The 27,952-nt window shown below is 53.5% G+C and overlaps 13 protein-coding genes across 13 annotated transcripts; 5 read left to right on the top strand and 8 right to left on the bottom strand.

Moving 5' to 3' along the window:
• Positions 1-253: 253 nt before the first annotated feature.
• Positions 254-2,485, bottom strand: K489DRAFT_259834 (uncharacterized protein). Its single transcript, XM_033600033.1, has 4 exons — positions 2,134-2,485; positions 1,799-2,083; positions 1,363-1,737; positions 254-1,308 (listed from the first exon to the last, which is right to left on the bottom strand). The coding sequence occupies exons 1-4, from the start codon at positions 2,210-2,212 to the stop codon at positions 434-436; spliced, it is 1,614 nt and encodes a 537-aa protein (XP_033457929.1). The 5' UTR covers positions 2,213-2,485; the 3' UTR covers positions 254-433.
• K489DRAFT_259833 (HET-domain-containing protein) lies at positions 2,486-5,302 on the bottom strand. The gene has a single exon (XM_033600032.1). The coding sequence runs from the start codon at positions 5,160-5,162 to the stop codon at positions 2,760-2,762; it is 2,403 nt and encodes an 800-aa protein (XP_033457928.1). The 5' UTR covers positions 5,163-5,302; the 3' UTR covers positions 2,486-2,759.
• A 1,975-nt stretch (positions 5,303-7,277) lies between these two features.
• Positions 7,278-9,359, top strand: K489DRAFT_371866 (uncharacterized protein; the record flags this gene model as incomplete). The annotated part of the gene is made up of 1 exon (XM_033603271.1): positions 7,278-9,359. One exon carries the CDS (start codon positions 7,278-7,280, stop codon positions 9,357-9,359), a length of 2,082 nt encoding a protein of 693 aa, XP_033457927.1.
• Positions 9,360-9,491: 132 nt separating this feature from the next.
• On the top strand, positions 9,492-9,897 carry K489DRAFT_259735 (uncharacterized protein). Its single transcript, XM_033600030.1, has one exon. It carries the CDS (start codon positions 9,624-9,626, stop codon positions 9,834-9,836), a length of 213 nt encoding a protein of 70 aa, XP_033457926.1. The 5' UTR covers positions 9,492-9,623; the 3' UTR covers positions 9,837-9,897.
• Positions 9,898-10,244: 347 nt separating this feature from the next.
• K489DRAFT_389675 (WD40 repeat-like protein) lies at positions 10,245-12,230 on the bottom strand (the record flags this gene model as incomplete). Its single annotated transcript, XM_033606530.1, has 3 exons — positions 10,245-11,723; positions 11,748-12,033; positions 12,160-12,230. 3 exons carry the CDS (start codon positions 12,228-12,230, stop codon positions 10,245-10,247), a joined length of 1,836 nt encoding a protein of 611 aa, XP_033457925.1.
• A 263-nt stretch (positions 12,231-12,493) lies between these two features.
• Positions 12,494-13,311, top strand: K489DRAFT_259749 (uncharacterized protein). The gene has a single exon (XM_033600031.1). It carries the CDS (start codon positions 12,616-12,618, stop codon positions 13,078-13,080), a length of 465 nt encoding a protein of 154 aa, XP_033457924.1. The 5' UTR covers positions 12,494-12,615; the 3' UTR covers positions 13,081-13,311.
• On the top strand, positions 13,245-15,058 carry K489DRAFT_341380 (protein prenylyltransferase). The gene is made up of 3 exons (XM_033602283.1): positions 13,245-13,455; positions 13,543-13,659; positions 13,780-15,058. The coding sequence occupies exons 1-3, from the start codon at positions 13,447-13,449 to the stop codon at positions 14,887-14,889; spliced, it is 1,236 nt and encodes a 411-aa protein (XP_033457923.1). The 5' UTR covers positions 13,245-13,446; the 3' UTR covers positions 14,890-15,058.
• K489DRAFT_381933 (Pkinase-domain-containing protein) lies at positions 14,972-19,275 on the bottom strand. Its single transcript, XM_033605251.1, has 2 exons — positions 17,782-19,275; positions 14,972-17,689 (listed from the first exon to the last, which is right to left on the bottom strand). The coding sequence occupies exons 1-2, from the start codon at positions 19,055-19,057 to the stop codon at positions 15,330-15,332; spliced, it is 3,636 nt and encodes a 1,211-aa protein (XP_033457922.1). The 5' UTR covers positions 19,058-19,275; the 3' UTR covers positions 14,972-15,329.
• A 790-nt stretch (positions 19,276-20,065) lies between these two features.
• Positions 20,066-22,081, bottom strand: K489DRAFT_381932 (V-type ATPase). Its single transcript, XM_033605250.1, has 5 exons — positions 21,799-22,081; positions 21,648-21,732; positions 21,537-21,592; positions 20,727-21,477; positions 20,066-20,662 (listed from the first exon to the last, which is right to left on the bottom strand). Exons 1-5 carry the CDS (start codon positions 21,901-21,903, stop codon positions 20,130-20,132), a joined length of 1,530 nt encoding a protein of 509 aa, XP_033457921.1. The 5' UTR covers positions 21,904-22,081; the 3' UTR covers positions 20,066-20,129.
• A 384-nt stretch (positions 22,082-22,465) lies between these two features.
• K489DRAFT_389671 (TauD-domain-containing protein) lies at positions 22,466-23,663 on the bottom strand (the record flags this gene model as incomplete). Its single annotated transcript, XM_033606529.1, has 2 exons — positions 22,466-22,915; positions 22,965-23,663. 2 exons carry the CDS (start codon positions 23,661-23,663, stop codon positions 22,466-22,468), a joined length of 1,149 nt encoding a protein of 382 aa, XP_033457920.1.
• A 906-nt stretch (positions 23,664-24,569) lies between these two features.
• On the top strand, positions 24,570-24,846 carry K489DRAFT_291388 (zf-CSL-domain-containing protein; the record flags this gene model as incomplete). Its single annotated transcript, XM_033600189.1, has 2 exons — positions 24,570-24,605; positions 24,667-24,846. Coding segments are annotated over 2 exons (216 nt in total), but the record flags the coding sequence as incomplete, so codon positions are not given.
• Positions 24,847-25,307: 461 nt separating this feature from the next.
• Positions 25,308-25,828, bottom strand: K489DRAFT_389669 (Frataxin; the record flags this gene model as incomplete). Its single annotated transcript, XM_033606528.1, has 2 exons — positions 25,308-25,589; positions 25,649-25,828. The coding sequence occupies 2 exons, from the start codon at positions 25,826-25,828 to the stop codon at positions 25,308-25,310; spliced, it is 462 nt and encodes a 153-aa protein (XP_033457918.1).
• Positions 25,829-26,377: 549 nt separating this feature from the next.
• On the bottom strand, positions 26,378-27,648 carry K489DRAFT_381928 (Malate/L-lactate dehydrogenase). Its single transcript, XM_033605249.1, has one exon. It carries the CDS (start codon positions 27,537-27,539, stop codon positions 26,454-26,456), a length of 1,086 nt encoding a protein of 361 aa, XP_033457917.1. The 5' UTR covers positions 27,540-27,648; the 3' UTR covers positions 26,378-26,453.
• Positions 27,649-27,952: the final 304 nt, after the last annotated feature.

Genomic DNA, 27,952 nt, shown 5'->3' with positions numbered 1-27,952 from the left:
ACAAACAACATATAACGTCACACGACACACGGCATATAGTACCTGGGATTGGTGATATCCGAATGTCGATCATAACAAGAACAGTAGTGATGATGACGCGCTCTGTGCTCGAAGAGGTCTGATGTCCCGCTCGCAGGGCTGAGCCAGCTGCTCTGACTGCTGTGCCGCAAATTGCCTGGCCGGGCAATCCGCTGGGCACTATGGCATCTATGACCTCGAAGTCAACAACAACAATGAAAACGACAACAACATCTCGATAAAGCGAGACCTGACTGCTCTCCAGAGGATATATCTATCCATAACGTTCTATCGTCTAATGTCATTGCGTGATGTACTATCTGCACGAGTATAAGAGTGATGCCAGCGACCTTGGAATCCAAAACACATCGGGTTCGTCTTCATATGTTGAAAATGTAATAATGCATGTATGTTCCTACCTCAAGTCAAAGGGCCAGATGGAATTGGCCTCCTGACGTGCCTGATCTTTCAAGGACGCGTCGACGATCCCGTCAGTATATGAAGCCACAAAATCATCGTAAATCGCTCGATACAAAGGAACGACCTCGTCCCAACGCGATTCCGCTACCCATCCATCAAAGTCGCATCTCAGATTTCGCGACAAGAGCTGTTTCAAACGCTGCGTCGTCTGCAATCTTTCGCGGACTTCGCGGGCTCTCGCGATCTCTTCGGTGGGGGGTTGATAAGGACATTGTCCAGGAAGCCCGAAATCGGTCCAATCTTCATAGAGATTGAGGAGTAGTACCTGGAGAGTGGTGGGATCCTTGAGCCAGCCACAGTGTCCAGCAGCAAGAAACGAGAGCAGCGTTTGTCCGAGTCTGCCTGCCTCTCGATACCCCTGATGCACCTGCGCTACAGCCGCCCATGTTTTCGCGCAAAAGTCTGCATCGGCTTGCATCCTTGCAAGAGGACTGTTGCTGTCAGCGCTTGCCCCTTTGTTAGCTGCTGTTTCCAGCGTCTCGTCCAGCTCAGGCTTCGCTGCGAAATCTGGTGTGTCGGCCGCGTAGACAAATGCTGGCGAGACGGTTGCGGATTGCCAATCGATGATGCCGGTCACCTTGGTCAAGTCGGTCTCGTCGACAAAAATGTTCCGAGTGTGGAGGTCAGGATGGAATAATATCGGACGTGCCGCATCCTGCACTTCTGGGAGGCTAACTAGAAACTCCAGCGTTTTAAAACACGCGTCAAGAAGCATACCATGGTCCTTAGAAAAATTGGTCCAAGGATCTCGGAGCAAGGATTCATTGCTCCCTCGATTGTGGCCAGATATCATGTTGTGTGAACGGGATACTGGTTGTATCAGTGCTACTATGCAAGGCCTGCTACTTTAGATTCATCACTCACAAGTATCGTAGTATTCGCTGAGCGAGCGACTTGGCGCATCGCTTTCGATAGGAAGGACCCCGTTCGGAAAGCAAGTATGAGTGGGCCCAAGGACGACCGATTGTTCAGCCTCCAGCGATCGAGATCCTTGAGGTGCACAATCTTTCATGAAAAGCGACCCGTATGCTGGAAACTCGTGCTGGCACAGCTGCTTCGTCAATTTCCCGATGGAGTATATGCATTGGATGTGCTGCGATGCCGACATATCATTCCATACGTCTTTTAGCTGCACACCTGGTATAGTCTCCATGACCATATACTCTGAACTGACCGGGTTGGTCTTTATCGAGCTCCATGACAGCACTGCAGGGACGGGTATAGTGGTGTTGCACCTCACTTCGTGAAAGGTCAATCACACAACCTTTGCAGGCGTGACCATAGGGGAGGATGCTCTCACCAAATCGCAATGTCGCTACTTCGGAGCTCACCGAGAGTCCAGGATTCGCCACAGCCCGAGTTGGAACCCGAGCGATAACATTGCGGCCGTTGTCAAGTTGAATACAGAACACTCGGTTGAAACCTCCTTCTTTCTTCTCACATTTGACAACACTTCGCGCACCGGGACATGAGGCAATCACAGTGTCGAGGAGAGCTTGGAAGTTGAAGTATAGATGTCGTTCAGCTCGTCGCTCTGAATCCTTGTCCAACCAACGCCCTTGGGAATAGGTGTATGGGTCGAAAGCTGCACATCAAACTTTAGTGGCGTTCGTGCGCGCCCTCAGGGAAGCTCACCTGTCCGGAAAGTTGCCTCACCAGATGCAGTGCCACGAGATACAATTCGTGAATGGAGAAGACTCTTGATGGCCCTCATCTGAAGACTTGCTCAAGAGGAGCATGTGTGGTGATGACGGTAATTGATGAATAATCAACACTACGGGAAATATGTCTCAGGTGCCACGCGCGCTGGCGTTTCAGCTTCAGCTCTTCCGTCTCACAATTCCACCCGTCCCGCCCGTATCGAAACGTTAACATCGCACAGTATCCAGGCATATATCCGAATTATTACATGCAACGTCGCACGGCATATTCAACCTGATTAGGTGATGTACTAATGTCGATCAATTACAACAAGAATGGTGATGGAATGGGCTGATCCTGGGCCGAGCCATACCCACCTTGACCAGGCGACTGCTGTGCCGCAAATGGCCCGGCCAGGCGTGCCATGCGGCACCACGACAACAAAGACAACAACATTCCCACAATATGAGACATAACGAGTCCTCTCGCTGTACTTGTGGATGTTCTTGCTTTGGCGTATGCGCCAGCGGACATTGTACGAAGACGACAATAGACGCACCATGCGGCGTGGTAATCCCCAACACGATACTTCCTAGGGAGCATGACTATGTCCGAACCTCTCAGGCCAATACCACCGTCTCGAATCGCGGTCGAGCCTGTAACCATTTCTTCATGTAGATCTGACCGATGTTCACTCTCGTCGCCACATGCGGCTCGGTCGCACTGCGGCGGATGAGCATCGCCTTGAGCGCAGGCACCTCATAGGCATAAGATTCACGGAATTTGAGGATGTTCTTGCCGTTGCGATCTCGGTATCCAAGCTGGTCGAACATTTTCTTTCCGAATGTGTCCTCGATCATCCGCCGTTGGTGTGATTTAGATGGACGACCCGGAGCATATGCGTCGCCTCTCGATTGGACTAATTCGGTGGCGGCAGACCCTTTGCCATTTGCGCCGGTATACAACGGGCAGAGGTCTAGGTGGACAGGCTTGTCGATGCTATCGTGGTCGCGGGAGCTGTAGTCATCTCTGCTTTCACCATCAATTGCGGTGCGTTTGCACGGGCAGGCTATCAATTGACATAGCATCTCTGTCAATTCATCTGGATCCGCGACCTCCGGCCATGGACGCACCGTCACCGGGCCCTCACAATCTGCATGTGTCACCGCCAGGGAGATGAAGTGATAGCGCTGGTTTGAACCCGGTAAGTCCAGCTCTTGGAGGAATGTGGCAGGCAGGGAGATATGACCTACAGGAAAACCACTGTGGTCTCGAATGATCGCTAAGTTAAAACTATAGTCTTCACGGGCGACCAGATGTTGGAGAGAAGTATCCAAAGACAAGCTGCTACACGGGACGATCTGAGTATGCACTATGACCCGGCCAGGCTGGGCAGTGGCAGCTTTCCTTTGTGACCGCGAGAGGATCTGCTCCGAGTGCACGTCGTACCGAGAAGAAGTGAACATCTCCCGCCAGAAAAGTATATATTGGGGCCATTTTTCGGCGAGCAGTCTGCCGAGATGAATCTGATCAGTCTGCATGTTGAAATCACCGGGAAAAGACGAAAGAAAGCAACCCTCTCGCAGCGCGAGCGCTGCTATCAGTCGCGCCCTTCCAGCCGCCCCAGTCCCATCTGTATGAGTGAAGGGGCAGCCCTGCAATTTGGGCGCGAGCACTACGATTTCGTCGTACTCGTGATCAGAGATGCAGAACCATAACGCTACGGAAATCACTTCGATCTCTTGTGTTTGTCGAACTTCTCCGGCAGAAGTCCACGACCAGGTTGGAAAGTTTGTCGTGTCGTTTCTCGCAGAGTCCGCCGCTGCTTCTCTCGGTCTCCAGAGTAAAGCCCGATCGAAATCTGCGCATGGCAAGCCCCACATCGTCTGGCTGCCATACTGCGAAAATAGCAAACCCGAAAACGCTCTCAGGTAATCGGAGGGATAGCTCAAATGGCGTCGTGTGTATTCGGGTAGGGCAAAGTGGTAACTTTGCCGTGATTTCAATGTATTGCTAATGCCGCGGCCCCAGTCGAAACCTATACGAGTTTCGGACATGATCACGTTCGCTTCAGAAAAGACATAGTACATGCCGTAGTCAGTGAAGTAGAGCAAGTTCTTGGACATGACTTGCTCTTGGTAGGTCCAGCTCCTTGTGTTCCATTTGTTCTTGACTATGATCTGGTCGAGGTACGGCGCAGATGTGACGATTTCCAGACCCAAGACGTTCCAGGTCCCTTGACTCCACGAGCGTGGTTTACTGACGCCTGGAAGTCCATGGTGTGCATCCTCGCCCGCCGTTGCAGCTATCGTGAATATGGCATTTGCATAGATGAGACCCATACTGTCGATGAGCTCTGAGAGGTCGGGCGCATCTTGTACGTTGCACAGACGATCGACCCAGAGGTAACGAAGGTTGAGCTCTTTGCACACTGTCATGGCATCTCTGATCGTTTGCGGCAGCTCAATTTGCGACAGAGCACGTGTGTGGCCCAGAGACTGTATGTTTGCCATAGTAGCTTGGAGGTCCGAAGACTTGACAGGGCCCCAAACATAACTCAGCGCAACGTAGGGACTCCCTCGGGGACTGAAACAGACACATTCATCGACCACGTCCACGCAGCGGAACTGCTCGGGCAGGGCGCTCGCCTCCCAATGTCCGGGCTGCTCAATCATCCCTGAGGGGATTCCAATCGTATGACCGCCATCGCCATATGTCAGAGTCATACCAAAGGGAAAATCCCGGAAGTATCGCCAATCGACGTATTTGGGCAGATGATGTAGCTTTTGGGTTGACGGATCGGCTTCCATGACCGGTCCATTATCTCGGACCAGGAATTCGTGGTTGACTTCGCCGTTTGCACCCACGCGTAGGGAAATCAAAGGTTGCGCCATCCCAAATGTCAGACGTTGTCCATTGTAAGAGGGTGCAAGAGAGTCATGATCGCCCCGAGTTGCTTCGTTAAATTCGCTGGTACGCAGTCTCGCGGCATCGGAACCGCGCCCGTTGAGGTGCTTCAACATAAAGACACAGCAGGAGCATTGCGCATCTCTGAATTGACCAATGCGCACCGGAACGTCCAAGCAATCTTTGCGACGACAAACAAGCAGATGTTTCAGACGAAGATGCCGGCAGAATTGGCAAATCGAGTCGCCATCACTCAGATCACGGTTGTACGCATCGCACGCGGCACATGGAGCATGGAAGAAGCCGTACCGGAAGGCTGCACTGAGTACGATGTCTGAAACGCTTCCCAATCCATTATACATCTCGCAGATCGCGCAGATCAGCCCATCGCGACCCTGGTCCGGGTTCAGCGTACCATGGCCAATATCATGAGCCTTGTGGACGTCGTGGTTGATATCAGCACTCATAGCCGGAGGAACGGCTCTCAAGCTGCCCAGATGCTCGTGTCGACCATTCACACGGACTACCGACGGGCAGGTAGCAAGGCCTCATAAGAGCGAATGATGAAATCGAGCGACTGACCCCGTAAATTGCTCGAGGCATTTCTCACATGCATGATAATGATTGTTGACACTGTACAGTGTAAATGTCGCGGAGGCCACACGTCTTCTTCTTCATCACAAAGCAGGCAGTGCGACGAGGGAAGGCTGCTGTAGGGTACAAGTCCAGGGCCTCGGGCCTCGATCCATAGGCGCATGGTGGTACATCCTGACCACGGGATGTAGACACAGCTGCACGTCATGTACTGCAGTACACACATCTCTTCCTCAAGATCACGCGTTCGCAGACAGAATTCTCGATTGCGCCATGTGGCTCAGACGCTTTGTGTCGTTGTCATCCCCGGGTCAAGGATTTGCGGCGTGTCATGTTCAGTGTTTTGGGGTGAAACCTCTAGCCCTTCGCCCTCTCCGGACGTAGCGCCCTCGGGGGAAAGGGAGGGAGATTGACGGTCGTCACTGTCAATGCGCTCATTGCATCCCTTTCGCGGTTCGCACATGTATTTTGAAGGCGCCTGTCAAGATCCTTGGAAGCTGGCCACACGTTCTAGTAGAAACTGGCGTCGTCTCCCCCCGCAATCGCTTGTCAGTGGCGGCCACGTATTGGCGTGCTGGGCCAGGATGCCGTTCAGCGCCCTCGGTCCAAGTCGCGTAGGGCTGTTGTGCGACATGAGCCTCTCAGCATCTCTTCACACGATGCTATTACTACGATACTCGAGCATACATATTTCTGCGGAGAGCTTTCCGTGAAGAGCACAGTAGCGACACGTCACGAAGGTCCAATCGAAATCGTCAATCTGATCGGGCATGCCACGATATCGATACAGCATTGGAGAGCGGCTCGCAGCGCACGAACGGTATGCACACCACCAATGATAAGCGGAGCGCGACATCGATATCATGGGTAGAAGGATTTCACCGAAGCAGGACTCGTGGACAAACGCCCGAGTTCTTGGGGCGGCTTCATACTGCATTGAACGATACATTCGATACATGGCGTCTGATCTAGACTCGCTTGGAAGTGTTGTCGAGGGCGGAGTCGATGGCCAAAGGGGCATGACGTCGCTGACAGTTGTCGATCCCGTCACACGTTTCAACTGACCGGTTGGGCCTCCCCACCACCAACGACACCACCATCATCCACAATACACAGATACATTTTCTGTTCGTCGCCAACAGAACAAATTTGAGAGCAAAGCCAAATTCGACATAATACAGCCAAAGTATCGCAGAAGATATTCTGCTGTCCTGCCGTTTTGTTTCGCCTTTACAGAAGACTGCCTCATCAGGCGCGGCATCCACTCCGGCGCCAGACAATACTGTACAACACACCTCAAGCGCTTGGCGAGACAACAAGGTTTCCTTATCGACCAACACCCCATCGCGGCTTGTATCACCTCAGATTGTACATCTCGCGATCTCTGTCGATCGAAATTGTTATCATATACATCTAAACGGCTTCGACCTTTCTTATTGACCTTCAATATACTGGAATTTTGGCCGATCTGTGTTGATGACACGACATGGCGTAGATTGCTCCATACTCATGGAACAAGATCGACAACCCACAACTACAGAAATAAAAGCTCTTCTCTTTAGAAGGACTTAAAACCAGCTCTGTATTTTACCCTCTCGTTGTCAAACAATCAATAACAGACGGAACCACAAACAGCCATGGACGTCCATCGCTCTGATCCCACCTTGCGCCCTCCTCTTCCCAAACAGCCATCATTCTCGGACGATCAGTCGGATTCAAGCTCATCGACTCGATCGAGCAGCCATTCGCGGTCATCGGACAAGGATGATAGTTGGATCAAGTTACGCAGCTCGCGGTCGCCGGCCGGCCCAAGGACGAGCCAACGACAATCGCCCGTCTTACATCAAGATACACCAATCGCCAATGTCGTCAGCAATGCATTCGACGAAGCTCCAAGCACCAATCAATTAGATCCAAAGCTCGTTCAGCAATTGACGGAACAAGTCACCACACAAGTCCTCAAGACCCTACAAGCAATCAACGTGCCGACGTCGATTAATACGTCCTTGACCCAGCAATCACCTGTTCTCTCCGAGACAAGATCAAATGCAGGGTCACTTGGAAAGTCGAACAACTATAAGCCACCTTGTGTCAATGACGAACCGTCATCGCCCGATCGTGCTTCTGATGACGGTAACTACCCTCTTAGTACCTACAGCACTGGGAGTCGTCGCGAAAGCAAAGATACTCGCCAGCCTTCTGCAGTGGACGCCGACTTGGGACTTCGACGATCTCGAACTTCCACTGACGCCGGCAAAGATGATCGACCAAGCGCGAATTCCGACGCTCGGCGTGGTAGTTCCGACGCTGCAGAAGATCACAAGTCTGGTGGTGCTCGCAAGGATAGTCTCGATCCAGCTGGCGGTCCGCTAGCTAATGCCAATCGTACTCGCCCTCTGCGGACATCTATCGTGGAAGAGACCTCCCTTCCAGAGCCTACCACACTCGAGAAAATTTGGAAGCCATTGTTTCAACCTGATGGTGAGCCTACCCAGCGCCTCAGTCAATTTCTACGAGGCTTGGCCGATCATATCATCCATGACTACGAGCCGAAGGACAGCCTCGTCGTCGGTCCAAGGAAGATGCTCCGCTTCTTCAATGAGACAGCCGTGGCCGAGGAACACTATCCTTGGAGAACAATCTTCGGTGGTAGCCTTTCCTTCGCTTCGATCGGAAATATTTACCGAAAACTGCTTTGTCAGTACTATTTGATTCAACCTTCTGCGTCGGTTTCATCATCTACCAACAACGAGGTTCCAAATATTCCCGGTCTCACACCTCATGGTTTTGCAAAGTTCATGACTACTCTCATCCGCGCCCATCCTGACACAGAGTGTGCTCGCTTGTGTCGTGCTCTGGTCCTCATGCCTCTTTCCAATGCCGACAACAAGGCTGAACGCTTTCCCAAGGAACTCCCGCGAAGTCTGCTTCCCTCCAGAGCTAGCGTTACAGCGGAACAACGACTGATCTCCAGTCTTGACCATGAGCCCGTCTTGATACCTCTCGGTCGACGAGCTTCAGCAACAATGCCGCCGCCACCTCCTGGAATGCCACCAGCAAACATGAGACGAACCAGCACATATGATGCACCGAGAACATGGGACAGAGCCGCTGGTGTCGCGGATGATTGCGAAGACGAGGATAGCGGTTCGCCCTATCCACCAGTCATAGTCGCCGAACGTCAGCGCAAACCTTATCACGGCCGCACAGACGGCTCCGGAGCCAAGTACGATTCGAATCCTGCCCCGGCAGCACCCCGTGAGCGGGGATATGACCAAGATCGTAGCCGCGGTCGCTATGAAGACGACTACAACGTTGACCCTCGCTACAAGGGTGAGACCTTTGACGCTCGTCGTCCTCGATCCGTGCCCAAACCCCCCGGCCTAAGCCGTACTCAGTCCACCAACGTGCCACCTGAGGAGGGCTCCTACAGCAGGCGGCAGTACTCGCCACCCACTGCTCCTGACGTACGACGCGCCTCCAGGGCAGAAGGCATGGATCCAACTTCATCATCAAACCAAGACTCCCGTCGCTCGCGCTACCATCCCTCCGCCTCATCTGACGTGCGCGATGGAAGCCGCCGCGAAGAGCGCGAATATCAAGACACCCGCCAATCCCGCTCAACGGGCTACGGCTATGGCAACGGCTACTCATCGTCATCCTGCCAAGAGAGCGGATGGGACCGGGAACGCGGCGAACGGGATAAAACTCGAGCCTGACAAACGGCCGCAGAGTTTTGTCTTTTACTCGTGCAGCACCTCTGATTTTGTCCAAGCCATGATGACCAGGAAACCCACCCCAGCCGAACCATCCATTCGTTTCAAGTTTTTTGGCGGCTGATCACAGCACATGAAGGGCAGAAAGGTATTTCTCCGTACACACACACACATAGGAAACCTGTCTTCCCGCACACCGATCAGTCGAGCAAAAAGACACTGCTCTGCGCAGCAACATTACGATCCTTCCCTCCACGATCCTTTCTCATGACATCACTCATCTTCAGGGATGACCGTCTTCGCTCGTTTGGCTGGGACCACGAGTTTTGGAACTTCTATCTTAAGATCTTAGTATTAGTTTTGGGCCGGCTTTTTGAGTACCCATACCTACCCCGGGTTTTTATTAACGAAGTGATGACGACGACGACAACAACAATGATACCAACAATAGCAGTAGCAGTAGCAGTAGCAACAGAATGATACACCTTTGATAGGTAGAAAATGACTTTGAATCAATCAGCTCATGTGCGATCATCATGATGTTGTAAGTCAGGTTGGAGTTGTGTTTGCGTGACGCAACAAGCGGCCAGATCAACCACACCCCTTCACAAGAACGACATGGCTTTTGTAGGGCAGAATTTCATAGGCGTGACCTGGATGCTGGCTCTTTATGTAGGAGTGGATTGCAACATGCTGAGGAAGACATAGCGGTGGAAGTCGAGGATGTGGAGATATGAGATGATATCTTCCGTGACGCGACATCAGTAGGATAATATGCGGCAAAAAAAACCAACAAACCCGTGGGCTCTTTACTTTCCTCGACACCACTCCCTCAAGTCCCTTCTCCAACCCTCAAATTCAAGGGATTCTCAACGACCCTCAACTCCCTCATCGGATCCAGCCCTCCCGCGCCAACCTCACCGAACATTCTCCCTCGAGGATCTGACTTCCTCCCAACAAACCCTCACTTCCCGCCTCACCTCGTCTCCCGGCACCACCGCGAGGTCGCTCCGTCCAGACCTCGTGGAATTTGATCGAAGCATCACTCGTCGCAACCACAAGACATCCTTCCTCCTCCCTCGAGCTCCTTCCAGACCACGCTCCACCGCCCTTCTTCGTCGCCGCCGCTTGCCTCCTCCGATCAGCGCCGCCCGCGGGACCGCCGGGATAGCCAACCGCCCAGAGCGCCCTCTCTTCGCCCCACCACGGCACGCGGACGAGGCACGCGCAGCTCGGCCACGCGAAGACCGCAACGCGAAATGGATGATCGGGCTGCGCAAAGCCGAATGTCGCGGCGATCTCGGGCCGCATGGTGCTCCAAACCAAGGCGGTGACTTGGGCGTGACAATCGATGGTCGCGAGAGCGGCGCCGGAGGCGGCGTGGAGGAAGTGGATGCAACGGTCGTTGGAGCCGCCGCCAGCGGCGAGAAGATGTGGGTTCCATGGCGCGAAGGAGAGCGCTTTGACGGCAGCGAAAAGAGTGAAGGTCTGGTGGTGAGAGCCTGGGGGGAGGGTGAAGACCGAAGGGCGGTGTTGACGGTGTGGTGGCAAAGTTGCAGTGTCGTTGGAGGATGCGTGGTTGTCATGGGTTTGCAGAGGCGTAGTAGAGCTTTTATCGCTCGAGGGCGAGGAATTAGAAGGAGGGCCTTTGGTATGCACGTTTTTGGTCAGGAATACGTGAATCAAGTTATCGTTCCCTCCTGTGGCGAAGTATTCGCCGCTTGCGCTCCACGCCAGTCCACAGATCTGCTGTGAATGCGAGGCGATCCGCAGGAACAGTGTCATGCTCCCTGGCCAGTCGAAGAGATCACGCTTCAGCTGATCCGGCCATTCGATGGTATAGAAATAGACATTACCGGCCTCGTCGCCTACCAGAAGCTCTTCTGTTGCTACCATCTCGCCTGGCTCGCGTTGTGAGGGACGCCGAACTGGAGTGGGCCTGAAGCTTACGCACGAGATTGGGCTTGGCTGCTCACTGTCGAATCGTGGAATCGCATCTTTTGGACTCCATAGGGTAATTCGGCCATCTGCACGACCAATGGCGAGTATGGCACTGTCTCCGACTGTAGAGCTGAAGGAAAGCGAGGTGACGTGAGCCCCGAAAGGCGAAGTCAGGGAATCTGGCAATTGCCGTTGCGAAGAATTATCGGACGACCCTACGGAAGCATTGCGAGGCTTTTCCGACCAGAGGTACACATGCGGGCCAAGACCTACAGCCAAACAATGCAACGTAGAAGAGTATGCCAAAAGCGAACAGTAGAAATCATCGCGCAGTGCTGGCGCATCGAGTACCCGGAACGGGGTCATAGGTACTTTCTTCGGCTTTGTAGTCTTGGTTGGACGCGATTTGGAGCAGTCTTCTCGCTGCTACGCGGAGTCTCTCCAAATCACGCGACTCTTCCCTTCATACACGGAGGACCTTGTGGGACAAGACACGGAGGAGCTGTCGTGTATTAGCATAGGTCGATCTGGTTGCATGTCCATGGCGTGAGCAAGGCGATGACCATGACGAAGTCGTTCTTCGCCAGATGACTGTTGCTGCTGAAGGAACCCGGCATTATAGTGAGGAGCGCTGGTCCCACTGGTCACTCGTCCGCCGCGGCCGTCGGAGGTACTTGCAACGCCTTCGGTAACAATGGTGCCGCCAACACTCCATACTGCGCCAGCACTGACTGCTCTTGTGGTTGTATCAGAAACCACAGTAGCGTGCCCAGCCTGATTTACATGAGGACGGGACGCAGTCAGTGGCCGTCGCATGGTCACGAATCGTTCACTGTGCCCTGTAGTCCGGGCGCGTTCAGACCCGAAGGGATCATCCTGATCTTGCGTTCGTCGCACGCGTCCAGGGCTATAGGGGTCTCTCACAAGCGACATATGGTCGTGACGATTGGAGAAGAGTTGTTCTTTGGTGGGCGACTTCAGTCTGTTTGGGATGAAGCGATCTGGGCTGCTCAACGTACTTGTCATGAGCTGATGCCGCCGTGGAGTGAGACTTCGACCATGGTGAGGAAGTAATCGCGACGGATATCGCTGTGCGGCGAGCCAGGATGGCACGTTCGTCGTACCTGCGGCAGTTGGAAAAGGAAACTCTCCAAGATCACGTTTGGCTTTGCTGGCTCTGGTTGGAGGCGTTGCGATATCATCATAAGAGTTTGCTTCTTCTCCTAGGGGACATTCCTGACCTTCGTCCACCGTGGTAGTCAAGTCGAGATGCCAGTGCTTTGCTGGGCGGGCTTTTTCGTGATCCGATGATGATTCAATGCAAGGCTCAGTATCTTCAATCTCATCTTCATCAAGCAGGCTATGGCTATGGCTATGTGCGATGCCGTCAAGCTCGGAATCCTCTTCAACGTTGCTTGCAACCTCACCGTCACATCGTGTGCGTGACAAGTGCCAAGATGAGAACGATGGCTCCAGAGCGGACAAGTCTCGGGCTGGTGACGACGCAGGTGTGGTCAACGGTGTATCGTTCTGGCTACATTCCGGCTCTGTCCACGCATCACTTCGCGTCGGCGAAAGTGGACTGTCCTATTCCGTCCTCGCATTTCCGGCTGGAGTGATGGCGACAAGGTCGGGCACTTCCAGCCTGAGCCGTCTTTCGGTCATGATTCCGCGAAACGGCCGACGTTGGTGTTGTCGCTTGCAGACTGTCGAACGAGATCCTTGCCTGAAGCCAAGTGTTCTATCGACTAGAGCTTCCACGCGCACGACACCTCGGAGGTAGCTCTGCTACCATCCAGTCACGGCCTGCGAGGTAGGAGTTGAGGCGGCAGTCATAACAATAATTGTGTATACCTATCAGTTAGCCATCATGATTGTATGCTGACCGAACAGCAAGGTTGGAGGTTGTAGACGAGGTCAAGCAATTCGAAAAATACGAGATGGGACGAGATGAGCTCGCTGGGCGTCACGCAGCTTCGCTTTTCGCCGTTCCGTTTCTCATCGCGGTTGCCTGTTCAGAACACCTCTTACACATTTGGATATTCATAAATTGGCATCGCATAAGAACAGGAGTTAACTTGCGATTACTAACAGTGTAACTTCATTCGAGTATTGGTCGACTTGGGATACATAGACTTTTGCGACCATCATGGCCAGTGTAAGCACCGCAAACCATCCACGATAACGAATTATCCAGTCCATATTTCTAACGGCTAACCACTCCATTCGTGAGTTGCGACGATAGCATGGTGTCCCACGCGCTGCACCAGGCACGGTCGTTGAGAAGAGCGCAAAGGCACGAGCAGAAGAAAAGCGACTCGTCGACGAATATCAAGCGCTGGGGCGCGAAGAACGAGAAAAGGTGCTTCCCATCTACGTCTTCTCTTCATCTGGTGAAACGGCTTATCGACGACGAGGAGCTCATTAGAATCAAGGCGGCGAACTCACACATGGTCGACTGACTGACTCTTTCCGATCATAGATCCGAGCAAAAGACTATTCCAACGAGACTCTTCAACTGACCTCCCGTCTCCTGACGCGAAACCCAGAATACTACACCATATGGAACCACCGACGTTTGATCCTCCAGGACGTCTTCTCTAAAGAACTCCTGCGCCATAACGAAGCCTCTACCCAAAGCTCCGACCTCGAAGCGACCGACATCGCCGCCGCCTCCCAAGCAAACCACACCCCGGCCCAACAAGAAATCACCCTCCTCATCCGCGAAGATCTCCACTTCCTCCTCCCCCTCCTCAAGCAATTCCCAAAATGCTACTGGATCTGGAACCATCGATCCTGGCTCCTCGCCACCGCCACCACCCACCTGCCCTCCGCTACCGCCCTGGATCTCTGGCGCCACGAACTCGCGCTCGTCAGCAAGATGCTCGCGCTGGACGGCCGAAACTTCCACGGCTGGGGCTACCGGCGGACCGTCGTCGAGCGGATCGAAGAAGCGACCGCCGCCCTCGATCCCACCCATTCCACAAACGCGAGCAGCCTCGCCCAGTCCGAGTTCGACTACACCACCAAGATGATCTCCAGCAATCTCAGCAACTTCTCCGCCTGGCACGCCCGCTCCCGCCTGCTCCCGCGTCTCCTCTCCGAACAGAACGCCTCTGCCGCCGTCCGCATCGCGGCGTACGACGCCGAGATCGCCCTGCTCACGCGGGCGCTGTACACCGATCCGTATGACCAGAGTTTATGGACGTATCATCAATTCCTGATGACGGCGGTAGATCACGCACCCGCAGCAGCAGCAGCAGGGAAAGATCACACTGCAGCTCCTGCGGGGATTCTGGGTGACGCTGCCGATGTAGATGAAACTACGCGAAGGAAGTACCTCGAGGCGGAGGGGGAGAACTTGAGGGAGATGCTCGATGGCGCGGAGGATTGTAAGTATATCTATCAAGCGCTGCTGGAGAACGGACGCCGGTTCAACGGTCTCGTTGCGGGCGGGGATGAGGATGATGCAGTGCTGAAGGAGAAGACGATCAAGGAGGAGATGAGAACGTGGTTGGCCGAGCTGAAGAAATTGGACCCGCTGCGAAGTGGACGGTGGGAGGATCTAGAGAGGAAACTGGATTTAGCTTGAATGAACATCGAGACGACAGTGCCATATGACACAGAGAGCATGTCGCACGGAAAGTTACGATGAATAATGAAATATGATGAGTAAGAAATAATCCTGATTGGATAGTCGGGCGTCTTGGTCCGGCGAGATCACTCGCTACGCATAAAGACGAAGGGACGCTTTCTACTTCCTGCTTTCTGCTTTCTAAATTCTCTCTTTCGGTCTCTCTCCGCACATCGCTCCCATCGCACTCATACACGTAATACTACAATGAAATCGAGATCAAAAAAGCTTCTTCCAAAAGAGAGAGAGGGAGGGAGGGAACGAGATCAACCCGTTCTAATGGTGCAGCACAACAAGGAAACCGAGCAGGGGATTCCTCGCTCCCCCGAGACTTCATCGCTTCCAGATCTTCTCCATCCCTTCTTCTCAATACTGTGCAGGAGAATGAACCCTCATCCTCATAGCCTCAACCCTCCCAGGATCCTCTGCGCCATGGCCTTGTACTGCCACGTCCCACCATCGACTTTCTTGAACTGGATGCCGTGGAGTTGGAGCAAGGGAACTTTGACGAGGATGATTTCGAACCGCAGCGCCGTCATCGCAGCACCGAGGTCCGAGTGGACATGCGTGCTGGTCTCGCCAACCGCATGCATAGCATTGCTGCCGCCCGCGGAGGCAGAGGCGTCTCGGGGCACGGGCGTTGAGGAGCCGCCGATGATGCGAGAGTAGCGTTTCGTGCGCGAGGGTTGTTGGGCTTGTGGGCGAGTGGAGGAGGGGAGGTGGCCCGTCTCGTCTTCGGAATAGTCGACGTCACTGGGGCCGGAGTAGATGTTGTCGTCGTTGGGCGGTTGGGAGGCGGATGTGTTGCTCGGGGGAGGACGGTCAGCGCTGGTGCTGGCGCGGAAGCCAGCAAATGAGATTTTTCGGCGGTGGCCGGTACTGCCGCCCCCGGTGCTGCCGTCGATGGAGGCTGCCTGGTGAGGAGGACTTTGTGGAGGCGAACGGGGCGTGGCTCCATCCTCACCAGCGGTGGCATTAACAGACTTCTCGTCCGGGCTGTTATTGCCCACAACGATACTGGGCCAGTGCCGGCAGGAGAATCCGCCACGGATCTCGCGGAATTCGACATCCAGCTCGCGCAGGACCCGGATAATGTCTGCACGGATGACCGGCAAAGGACGGGACGTGGTGGTACTCGAGCTGAAGAGGCCCTTGAGATATACAGGCTTCATAGACGGCGCGTCTTCGTCGTAGTCGTCTGCATCACCCGTTTTGTGGGATTGGCGAGTTCGGCTTCCACGACGGTCGTGAGTGCTGCCGATCTCCTCCTCCTCGATCTCCTGATCGGTCTCCTCGCGAACATCCTGTGGCCGTGGAAGCGTCGAAGTAGGGAACTGAGAGGATTCCCTCTTGGAGGAAGAGATCATGCTAGTAGGCCGACCCTGCTGGGATCGTAGCATCGCCGAGGATGGCAGGCTTTCCTTGCGTGAATGTTGATTGCTGGAGCCGTGGCCCATGGATCGCGCACGACTCGCCATTCCAATGGTTGTATGGGGTCGTGAAGATGAACGCTCGGCATCCGAGGCGATATCCTGGCCGCTAGGCTCCAAGGAGGATGATGGTTGAGGACGTGCTTGTTGATTGATCCGCTGCTGTTGTTGTTGCTCAGCAGAACCTTCAGATGCACCACGTCTCGATAAACGGCGTCGAATATCACTAGAATTGACGCTGACCGAACGGCCCAAACCATGACGTTTGACTTGTGCTTGCTGTGGCTCCACAGCGGACGAACCAGGAGGTGTGTCGTCACCCGCGGGCGGTGAGAGTAGGCCAGCCTGTTTGGCGAAAGATGCGTCGCCCGCTGCAGTGCCCGTAGATTCTCGATTCTGACTATTATCACGGGTTCGCAGTAGGCCAATACTTTTACGTGGAGATTCAGAATTTGAATCCTTGCTGTAGGCGGCCAGTGCAGCTGGGGGATGGCTGAGCCGGTCACCCACGCTGCTGCGCTTGCTAAACCGTCTGAGAATTCCCGCAGCAGTACTTTCCTTGCGGCTGTGACCCTTACTCTGCTGCTCAGCGGACGGCTCGATGATTGTCGGGTTAGCGTTGAGTGGTGAAGGGGCAGCATTGACGTCAATGTTCTGGATTCCATCAGCGATTTCGTCCTCGCCGTGTGTACGAGCCCGCGGTCGTGAGCGACCACCGGTCGGCTTTTCTCCAGCCATTTCATAGGTCTGACTATTGGTATGCGCGACCGGCGGTGTTGTAACACTGGGAATTTGCAGCGGCTTCTCGTCTGGCGACTGCGGCAGCGCTAACGCGCCCGGGTTCTTCTCACGAGCCTCGCGCTCGATTTTCTCGCGAGCTAGGTAGTAGACAGAAAGGAAAGGCGAGTAGGCATTTATCGGATCAGTGCCAGACTGAATGGCCTCCACCGAAGGCGTGTTGAGTGTGTCTTTGCTCGTGGTAGATCCGCGGCGTTTGTAAAAACCAAAGACTCCCCGCTTCTGCTCTGATTCTGGGTTCGGTTGACTCATTCGCTTCTCCATCAGACGAACTGCACGCTGATAATCCTCGGACTCGATTACGGCTGTCAATTGCTCGGTGATGTACTTTGAGTTGCCGAAATCGAATCCCGTCATTTTGGCAACCACCTCCGGGTCCAGTGGAAGTTGAACTGGTTTCCGTTCTGGAAGATGATTCTCGGGGGGACCGCTGAAGCCTTTTGTCATCCACGGATGATTCATGATTTCGTGCATTGTCGCTCTCTCGCTTGGATTGGTCATGAGCATACGCGCGATCAAGCCGCGGCATTCTAGAGAACGGAAGTCAGTGACGGTTTCACATTGCAGCAAGACGAAGTCCTCTGGAGACGATGCTGGATCGTGCAGGCAGACACAGACGTACCAGGAGTGAGCCACGGCGGGTATTCTACAACACCTTTCTTGATTTTTGCGTGGAGCTGCGGCATGCTCTGGTCATCAAACGGAACCTTGCCACAGACCAGGACGTAGAGCACGATGCCAAAACTCCATACATCCACCTCGGGCCCTGTATAAGCTTTCGCTTGCAACAGTTCCGGCGCAGCGAAATATAAGCTGCCACAAAACGTCTTGAGATGATCGCGCGGGCTGAACAAGTTCGATAGGCCAAAATCAATGATCTTGATGTCACCATTATTGCTGATCAGGATATTTTCAATCTTGAGATCACGATGGACAATGCTGTTGCGATGGCAGTAGTCAAGCGCGCTCGCAATCTGCCGGCCGAATTTCCGCGCCTGCTTCTCCTTTAGTCGTCCGTGACTGATGATGTAGTCCAACATTTGACCACCGTTGACGTATTCAAAGAGCATGTACCAGTGGTAGCCGGTGCGTACCACATCCCGCATACCGCAAATGTACGGGTGATCAACCAGCGTCACAATGGCGGCCTCCCGCGCAGTCCTTACTTCCTTGCTGCGGTCGGCGCGGTCCCGGTCGGCCTGCGTCCGGTGCTCGCCTTCTGTGCTTTGTCGCGGCACGATCTTCACCGCGACCTGCTCTCCCGTCGCTTTGTTCCGAGCAAGCTTCACCTTGCCCATGCTGCCCGCGCCGATGGTTTTGCCGAGCTCCCAATGGCCCGTCTGAGCATCGATGGTGGTCCGCCGGCGAAGTTGAGTCGGCGGCGCAGCCGCACGCGACTCGGAGGCATGATGACTGTGATTCGAGTTGGATCCACCACCCGAGGTCGAGGCCGGGGTAGTCTGGTCTTTGTAACGAGATTGTGTCCGGCCGTGCCCCGAGGATTGCCGGGTTGATTCACTGCGGGAAAGATGTGCTGGGGTGTTGCCTGCCGAAGGATCCTGCGACTCGCTCCGACGTGGACTGGCGGACTGTTGGCCGGGGAGGTTTGTCTGCTCGAAATCCTGTCGCGCGACCTTTTCAAGATTGGCCGAAGGGCTTCGGCTGTGGTGGGCAGATGCCGGAGCCCGTGAAGCGGACATGGAACGGCGAGGAGAGGATGGCGGCGCGTTGCGATGGAGAACCGAGTGCGCGCGGTGAGGCCGGTCGCGATTGTCAACGGTTGCGGCGATGTTGGTGGGATTGGCGGGTGAGGTGTTGTACTCGTACGCGGAAGAAGGTGGACGTCGTGTTGATGAGGAAGAGCGAGGCAGGGTATTGGATTGCGCCGTGGCCGACATGATCGCGCGGGCGGCAGGTTTGGGCCAGGACGATTGAGTTCGTCGTTTGGAGCGACGGCGTAAATGGGAGCCAAAATGAAGGCCAGCTCGCGGCTAATATTTCCACCAATTTTACCTGGAGCTCTCCCTCTTCTGTAGCAGTGTTGACGAGTGAGGAGGGAGAGTGAGGGAGCCGGCGTGTGTATAGTGCCAGATGGGTGACGATTCTAGGGCTTTGGGGGCTTTGGTCGACGAATGGGTGGCCAGGAGGGGAAAGGAGAAGGAAACAGCCCGCTCTTCTTTGCGCACGATTTGCTGACTGTCGCCTTCAGACGCGTCTACGAGCTATATACTGTATATGATGTGTGCATGTCTATGGAGAATGTATGATGATTTCGGTGAGGGTGCGGGAACACGTGCGTGTGGATGTTGATGTGGGCATGGGCAGGTGGTATACAGTACTGTACCTGTGGCCGAGTGTGCTAGGACAATGGCCGATCAACGATGATGAAATTGGATCAGCCAACACCAGGCAGAGAGTGGGCGGCGCGAGCACTCCTCTGTCATGCGGTTCCCTCTTTGTATAGACACATGCCTACTGCCTGGGTAGGTAGGTAAGTAAGTAGTAGATACAATGGGTATGACTATACATACAGCACGTTAAACATTGTAACATACTCTTTGTACTGGAGACGAAGAGTGTTCGTGCGTCTGCCCATCTCCTGCATAACGGCGGGACGCAAAGCGAGGTCCTGCGTGGTGCTCTAGGCAGCACGGAGGGCGGACAGCCCGGGTGGCATCGTGCACTATGTGCACGATTCATGCATAAGAGCGTATTTCTTTGGCTCTCCACGTCAGGAGACAACAGGTCAAAATTCATGTGCGGCACTGCGCAACCACAGCACAATAGTCGCTGAGTACGGTACACATACAACCTCCAGGTGACGAAGCTCAAGCCTACAGATTCCATCATATATGCGGCATGATTGAGTTTGTCATCCTCGTTCACTTATTATCATTCCAACCATGTCAGTGCTACAAATGCAATTCCATTTATCGATTCACTCATTCACTAAATGTCTATGATTACCCACTACGCGTCGATCAAGTTCTCCGACTCCTGCTGTTGCTTCTTCTTCTTGTCTTCGTCCTCTCCATCGTTATCCCGTGTCGACTTCTTCGGCTGTCTCTGGTAGAACTCATCCAAGATCTTCTTGGGAATTCGGTTGAGCAGCTCCTTGGGGTAAATGCGGAGCAGCTCCCAGGCCAGGTCAAGACCGTCGAAGATGGTACGCTTCTCGTAAGGCCCTTGCGAAATGTACGTCTTCTCGAACTTCTCGAGGAACTCCAATGAGAGCTTGTCTTCGCTGCTCAGTGCCTCCTCACCGACGACGGCCTTCATGCTCGCGGCATCACGACCAATGGCGTATTTGGCGTACAGCTGGTTGGACACGTCACCGTGGTCCTTGCGAGTGTGACCTTCGCCAATAGCGGACTTCATGAGACGAGAGAGGGAGGGAAGCACGTTGATTGGTGGGTAGACACCCTTGTTGTGGAGAGCACGGTCGACGAAGATCTGTCCTTCGGTGATGTAGCCAGTAAGATCGGGAATAGGGTGGGTGATATCTATGTGAACGCACTTGTCAGCGATTGTGCAAAGTGTAGTAAAAGTCTAATGGGCATTGCGTACCATCGTTAGGCATGGTCAAAATGGGGATCTGCGTGATAGATCCGTTTCGGCCGGCGACACGTCCAGCACGTTCGTAAATGGTCGACAAGTCAGTGTACATGTAACCCGGGTAACCACGTCGACCTGGCACTTCTTCACGAGCGGCAGACACCTCACGGAGAGCGTCACAGTACGATGACAAGTCAGTCAAAATAACCAAGACGTGCTTCTCCAGCTGGTAGGCGTAGTATTCTGCCGTCGTCAATGCAAGACGAGGCGTAATGATACGCTCGATAGTCGGGTCATTTGCAAGGTTGAGGAAGAGTGTGGTACGCTCCATGCTGCCGTTCTCCTCAAAGTCCTTGGTGAAGAAGCGGCTCGTCTCCAAATTGACACCCATGGCACCGAAGACGATTGAGAAGTTCTCCTCGTGGTCGTCGTGAATACCCTTGGTCGGCTTGACAAGACCTGCCTGTCGGCAAATTTGGGCGGCGATTTCATTGTGAGGGAGACCGGCAGCAGAGAAAATAGGAATCTTTTGACCACGAGCGATGGAGTTCATGGTGTCAATGGCTGAGATACCGGTCGAGATCATCTCTTCGGGGTACACTCGAGCGTATGGGTTGATGGGAGATCCGTTGATGTCGATGTAGTCCTCTGCTAGCACTTTCGGTCCCTTGTCAATGGCACGTCCGGAGCCGTCAAAGATTCGACCGAGCATGTCTTCCGACACGCCGAGTTTGAGCGAGTGTCCAGTGAACTCCACTTTGGTCTGTTGGGTTATCTCAGCGCCATTCCTTCAAAGTGTCATGTATCCCATCTCTTGCTCACCTTCTTCACATCAATGCCAGATGTTCCCTCGAAGACTTGGACCACGGCACGGTTTCCTTCGGACAATGGTCAGCCAAGCGCCATGTATACTTCTGACTATTCTCAACCAACCTCTTGCTTCCAAGACCTGACCAGATCGCTCAGTGCCATCTGGAAGCGTCAAGGACACAATCTCGTTGAAACGTGGGAACTTGACCTGTTTTGCAGAAGAAGCTCAGTATCTTGTTATCGTGGATAGCCAGGTGTCGTGCCCACGACCTACATTTTCTAGGATAACCAAAGGTCCATTGACACCACCAATGGTGTTGTATCGTATGCGCGGAGTGACGGACATCATCCTGGGATCAACATCTTCGCCTTTAGCCATTGCGGCGGTGTTCTGTTCTCGAGAATTCGCGATGACTGTAGTCAGGCTATTCGCTGTGATTGTTGCGACCGGTTAGTCCGATTTATGGTGTGGTCGCTAGGTTCGATTCACGACGAGCAGATCGTGAAGTCGGATATACTGCTTAGGTTCCGGGCATACAGTACCAGTAGTGTCAGAATAGCTGGAGGTTGGCTTCGCCGCTGCTTAGCTTGTAGTGGAGCTCTGTTCCTTCCCGTGACCTCTCAGTACGTCACCTCTTCTCGTTACCCAAACCCTAGCCCAACATCGGCTCACCCCAACCCGCATATTAACCATGACTTACTACTTGATAAACCATATCTGCGAATGATGAAGGTTTCCATACTATCAGATGCTTGCTAGTATTCGCAGCTAGAGGCAATCTTCCGTTAGTTTTGCAGCGCTGCGCACACCTCGATGTACAGTCGCAATCAACGCGGGGTGAAACATTTGAACTGAACAACACACCGCACAAGGGGTGCCAACGTCGAACAGAATTATCGTGTACATCAAGCAATGTTCTACCAGCGACAGTACTTTGGATCTACTTTGCACCTTCGAATGGTGTCTCGTACGGCTTCTCCGCACGCGGCGTCAGTCGAGCCAGATGTCGTCGATAACCGTCCTTCCAATCCAAAATCGCAGTGTGGCTCGTGACGCGGTTGTCCCAGACCACCACGGTGCCAGGCTCCCACTTCACGCGAGCGTGGAAATCTGCTCCAAGGGCGATATGATCGTACAAGAACTTGAGCAGATAGTCACTCTCCTCCTTCTTAAATCCCACAATTCTTCGAGTGAACTGCGGGTTGACATATAGAGCCTTCTCGCCTGTGATTGGGTGTGTTCGAACGAGAGGATGGACATTGCTGACGGGAGCTCTACGGACGATCGAGCCGCGTGCGAGAGCAGCTTCGGCCTGTTCGTGCCCAGAGTGGACGGCTTGTAGACCGTGCAATCGCTCTCGGAACGCAGGGCTGAGTCTTTGGTATGCGACCTGAGGACAATCAGTATGTAAGTTGTGATTCCAGAAGGATTTTACTCACAGCCAAGTTTGCGAAGAGCGTATCACCGCCTGCTAGCGGCCCATCAAGCACATATAAGAAGGTGGTGCCCGGCGGTTGGATCTCGTAGGACACATCTGAATGCCAAGTGACACTGTTTGTGCGTTCTTGGAAGAAGTCGTAGACAGTCGTGTCGGAAGCTGATCGATGGACTAGATGCACTCCAGGAAAGCCCTTCGGTGCACCAGACGCCGGGTGTATATGGCTGGGACCGTAATACTCGGCGAAGTCCAACGCCTCCTGGATCGGCAAGTCTGCAAAGTCTTGGGCGCGGAAAGCGACGACTTTCTTCTCGGCAACAAAACGAGCAAGCTCGTCCTTTCCAGCGTTGCTCAACTTGCTTAGCTGAATTCCAGTGACCTCGGCGCCGATATTCCCGGTGAGATCCTTGAATTGTCCTCCAGAGAGGAGGTTTGAGAAGGACGGGTCCGCATCAAGACCGTGCTCGGTGTGTTCGAAAGGCTCGAGCGGAGGGTACTTGATGGTTGCGTCCCAATAAGGTAGATAGTGAGGGTATTTGGCAGGCGCAAATCGACCAGTTCCTTTCAATTCGACCTCGTAATCAGTTGTTGATGCGCCTTGTTGAAATGCTTCTTTGAAATCGCCGGATTGCAGCTTGTCTTTTTGCCATTCCTGCTCTGCATTTGTTTGAGGCTCAGAAACTAACAAAGCTGGAGCCATGTTTGCTGTGTTGGACAATGTCTTGGACTAGGTGTGTGTTGGATGAAATGAGCGCCCTTGAGACGAAGAGGAGCAAACTTTGATACGAAACATTAAAACATTTAATGTGGAAGTGATGCTTTATGCAGGCTAGCCATCAGAACGATTGCACCATCACCCTGGTCAATATACTGATCCCATAAAGCCGTAGATTTGCCAACGAATGGCAACACACGTTCGCGTGTATGGTAACATGCCTGTATGACTGCAGGTCTGACACATAGTTCACCACGCCGCTAATCGCGCTTGTATTTACCCAATGAAACTCGGGCCAAATGCTAATATCTCGACCAGTGTGAGCAGGATGCAACGCCCATGACGGCATGAAGAAGACGTCAGCCTTGATAACCCGGCACGTATGCTCCGACTGGGCGCTCTCATGTTACATTCATGAAGCGGATGAGCCAACGACAGAGCGCGCGATGGAATCGGTGGATATGGCGTGATTGCTCATCCGAGTGGCGAGTGAGAGATAAAGCTACAGGTACTAAGATTCGTCTCCAAGTTCCGTTGTCCACTTGCAGAGCAGATGTCAACTTTGCAGCGTGATCGCGAAGAATGCCCACGAATGATGTGCCTGCCTTTGTCTAGACAACGTGGTCAGAATTGTCGCGCGTGGTTCTCCACCAATGCAGAGTGGCAGCATCGAAGAAGCCTTCCAAGGTTGCTTCCTCGGACGTCAGACCGTAGCGCGCTTAAAACCCCACATGGACTCGCGTGAGATTGCCCGCCACGAGACGAGCGGCTGACTCATGCTGTTCAGTCTCGAATTGGAAAAATTATGTAGACCCTTGATTGTGATGCGAAGGCCCGCCACCATCAACCCAGACGGCGAGCGATGAAGATATTGACCCGCGTACTTGCACAATGGCGGACAATATCTACGATGAGATAGAGATCGAGGTACGACTACTTTCCCACTCGTCAACTGGTCACCAAGGCTTGTACTCACGAAACATTGCAGGACATGGTCTTCGATCCTGTCCTCCAGATCTACCACTACCCATGTCCCTGTGGCGATCGTTTCCAGATCGCCATCGACGATTTGCGCGACGGCGAAGAGATTGCCATCTGCCCGAGTTGTAGCCTCCAGATCCGCGTGATATTCGAAGTGGACGAACTTCCCAAGCCCGAAGGCGGAGAGCAGATGGGCAGTGGCGCTCCAGCGCAGCAGATTCCGGCTGCCGCATGAGCATGAAGGTGGGAGTATGGGCTCAAGTCGTTTCAGTTTTGAATTGATGGTTGGTAAGGCGCACGTTGCCGCCAGTCGCCATCAGCGGGTACTTGGTGCTCTTGCGAAGGCTTGCGAGCGCATGCCACGCAGCGCGATCGGGTTCGCAATTCATTATCCAAGGATTGTTTCAGCCATGTGCTGGACAGGCGGGCGTTCTCTGATAAGCTAGAGCTCGTCCCCGGCACGACAAAAGTGTCGCTGCAATTGCTTGATTCGTCACTCATGTCTCTGACCATTTTCATTGTCATTGATAGGATTTCGCAACAAACTAGCAATACAAAGCATGAAGCATGTCTCTTTGGACATGTAGCTCAGCCTCCCGAGCAGTCAGAACTATCATCATCTTCTCAGCCCAATGTTCTTTAAATCACTCATTCCTTCGGGTCCACACTTTGCTTCATTTCCGCCTCGTGCGAGACGATTACCAGTCCCAGCTCTTTTGTCAGCAATTCCGTCATGTTAGTCCCGTCGCGAAGATAAATCCACTCGCCCGTGCCTCCGCCTTCCTTCTCATTTTGGCCCTCTCCTTCAAGCACGTAGTCGTACCGCTTTGGGCCGGAGACTGGCGATGACAGCCATATTTGTTTGTTCGGCGGTTGTTTGTTGATGACATAGGTTCCATTTGGCGGGCAGCTGATGGTGAGCACACCGGCCTATGACGCGATCTAGGTCAGAATTGATGATGCCGGGGCATTCAGGCACCATGACTTACGCTGTAATCCACTTCGACATCCTCCCGCGACTCCGCGAGCTCCTCCGCCTTTTCATAGACAGCATTCAGGTAGTCTTCTGAAAGTTCGTGATATTCGTCGTCTGTTACTTCCGTGGCTTGGGCGGGAATGGGCTCTGATGCCACTTCCTTGGGTGGCTGCGGCTCATCCGTTTCTGGCATCAGGCCAGCACGCGCGAAGCCTGTGACTGAGAAGCATCGTGATTGTGAATTCTGCAGGCCAAAGCGTGGAGCAAGTCGCATCGGTCGGTAGATAGTTCGGGGTGTGATATGCTTAGTTGACCGCGCAACATTGCTGGCAGCACTGCGCACAAGTTTGAATGCCGCCGGACCAGACATAATGGATGGCAGTTGAAATATTGCTGTTGTCTTTCGTTCGGTAGAAGTTTTCAGATGATGGGGAACGAAAGTGGAGCGCTTGAAGGTCCACTTATCGATGAAAGTGTATCTTGATGTCGCACGAAGGAGCTCAACAATTGGCGAATAGAACGCACTGATGCACATGAGCAAGTTGCGACAACGTCGTCATCAGAAGCTCCCCGGCCATCACCACGGCATACAGCTTTCCCCACATTTCGAGCACATTGGGCCGGATGAATGGCAGCGTTCAGGTACCGCAGGGTAGATTGAGTTCCCACTACGATCGCTACCTTGGTATACAGCACGACGCTCCAGTATGCAAAGAACCTTCGAGGACAATTGGTCGTAGTTGTGGAATTGTGGAATATGGGATTCACAAAGGACTGCATCTTTAGATGGTTGTTCGTTTACATTCAACAGTTCCGAATTAACCTCCACATTGTTCTCTCACCTTGAGCTGAGATGATCCCACGATGTCTGCTTCCTTGTTCAAAGCATCAATTTCAGCTTTCACCAAGGGTATCCCACTCTTGATCCGCTTCTCTTCAGCGAGCTGTTCGATCTCACCGGGAAAATAGATCCGTTCTACGCCCTCCATCTTATCGGACTCGACGACTCGTTGATAGAGATAGCCCATGCGTTGACGAAAGTCTTCCAAGCTGATGAAAAGGTCCGGTTTGACGGCAAGTAAGAAATGTCCAACATCTGCAGCGCTGCTGGGGTCGTACGGGTTAGTGACTCCACCGGCAAATGCGCTGCCAGACAAAACTCCAGAGAAGACGTCCATCATAATCGCAAGCGCAGAACCTTTCGGGCCTCCCATGGGCAGCATGGTCCCCTCCAGTGCCGCAGCAGGGTCTTCAGTTTGGCGACCATCCTTGTCTAGAGCCCAGTCCTTTGGTATTTTCTCACCCCGTCGCTGTGCTTTGTATATTTTTCCTCGCGCCGCAACCGAGGGAGCCATATCCAAGATGAATGGTTTTCCGCTCCCAGCAGGTGCTCCGCAAGCAATGGGACTTACTCCCATAAGTTTAGTCTTTCCTCCCCACGCCGGCAAGGCAGGCGAACTGTTTGTGAATACTAGGCTCATCATATCTGCGTCGAGAGCTTGTTGAACAAGCCATGCAGACATACCGAAGTGATTGCTGTGCTTTACACTCACCATGCCAATACCATAGATTTTGGCCATTTCTATAGCTTTGGCCATTCCAATATGTGCAGCAACAAAGCCAAATGCATTATGGGCGTCCACTTGTGCAACGACAGGCGTCACTTCGTGCAGGCTCGGCTTCGCTTTTGGGTCCAACACGCCTTGTCGTATACGCGCGACGTATGATGGGATTCGGTTGATGCCATGTGTGTCTATGCCTCGAAGATCCGCTGCCACGAGACATCGCGCGACAATCACTGCATCTTCCGCTGACACGCCGTTCGCACACAGAACGCCTTCCACATATGCTCGAGCGTCATCTGCAGTGACGTGATACTTTCGAGCAGCATCAGGGTGGTCCATTGCCGAGAGCGCGGAGACAAAATGCGGTCGAGTTCGCTCTCAGATAGGGAAGTGATTCGTCTTTCACTGTCACTGGCTTCATAGAATGTCTCACCGACATAAACTGGCGCCTCCAATCACGGATTGTGTGACAAGCCATCCCAACCGAGTACCAAGCCCTTTGATACAAACATCGGTGAGCTCCGCAGTCACATGAGCACACCTACATAAGCCAATAAGACCCACTTGAGCACCTGAATACCTAAGGCCCACCCTGGTTTCCGCTACTGATGTGTGCATGGGTGGCAGTACTACCAGAAGGTGAAGCTGAATTGCACCAGTCGTGTCATGACAAACTGCAATCGTTCCGAGTGCGTTTGATGGTAGGGGACAAGAATGCGATACCTAGATCCAGCAAACGCATCATCAATGCC

This window comes from Dissoconium aciculare (assembly GCF_010015565.1).
Source record: "Dissoconium aciculare CBS 342.82 unplaced genomic scaffold K489scaffold_9, whole genome shotgun sequence".
Taxonomy (NCBI): Eukaryota; Fungi; Ascomycota; class Dothideomycetes; order Mycosphaerellales; family Dissoconiaceae; genus Dissoconium; species Dissoconium aciculare.
The sequence above is the reverse complement of the archived record's forward strand: the minus strand, read 5'-3'. Positions and strand labels throughout refer to the sequence as shown.

Coding starts and splice junctions, on each gene's coding strand:
- K489DRAFT_341380 (XM_033602283.1), top strand. Junction 13,660..13,779: donor GGCGCGAAGAACGAGAAAAG/GTGCTTCCCATC, acceptor TTCCGATCATAG/ATCCGAGCAAAAGACTATTC.
- K489DRAFT_381928 (XM_033605249.1), bottom strand. CDS start 27,539: ATGGACCACCCTGATGCTGCTCGAAAGTATCACGTCACTGCAGATGAC.
- K489DRAFT_259749 (XM_033600031.1), top strand. CDS start 12,616: ATGCAAGGCTCAGTATCTTCAATCTCATCTTCATCAAGCAGGCTATGG.
- K489DRAFT_259735 (XM_033600030.1), top strand. CDS start 9,624: ATGACATCACTCATCTTCAGGGATGACCGTCTTCGCTCGTTTGGCTGG.
- K489DRAFT_259834 (XM_033600033.1), bottom strand. CDS start 2,212: ATGAGGGCCATCAAGAGTCTTCTCCATTCACGAATTGTATCTCGTGGC. Junction 1,738..1,798: donor AGTAGCGACATTGCGATTTG/GTGAGAGCATCC, acceptor CCTTTCACGAAG/TGAGGTGCAACACCACTATA. Junction 1,309..1,362: donor CAGCGAATACTACGATACTT/GTGAGTGATGAA, acceptor TGATACAACCAG/TATCCCGTTCACACAACATG.
- K489DRAFT_381933 (XM_033605251.1), bottom strand. CDS start 19,057: ATGTCGGCCACGGCGCAATCCAATACCCTGCCTCGCTCTTCCTCATCA. Junction 17,690..17,781: donor CCCGCCGTGGCTCACTCCTG/GTACGTCTGTGT, acceptor TCCGTTCTCTAG/AATGCCGCGGCTTGATCGCG.
- K489DRAFT_381932 (XM_033605250.1), bottom strand. CDS start 21,903: ATGGCTAAAGGCGAAGATGTTGATCCCAGGATGATGTCCGTCACTCCG. Junction 21,478..21,536: donor CTGGCATTGATGTGAAGAAG/GTGAGCAAGAGA, acceptor ATAACCCAACAG/ACCAAAGTGGAGTTCACTGG. Junction 20,663..20,726: donor TTTGACCATGCCTAACGATG/GTACGCAATGCC, acceptor GCGTTCACATAG/ATATCACCCACCCTATTCCC.
- K489DRAFT_259833 (XM_033600032.1), bottom strand. CDS start 5,162: ATGTTGAAGCACCTCAACGGGCGCGGTTCCGATGCCGCGAGACTGCGT.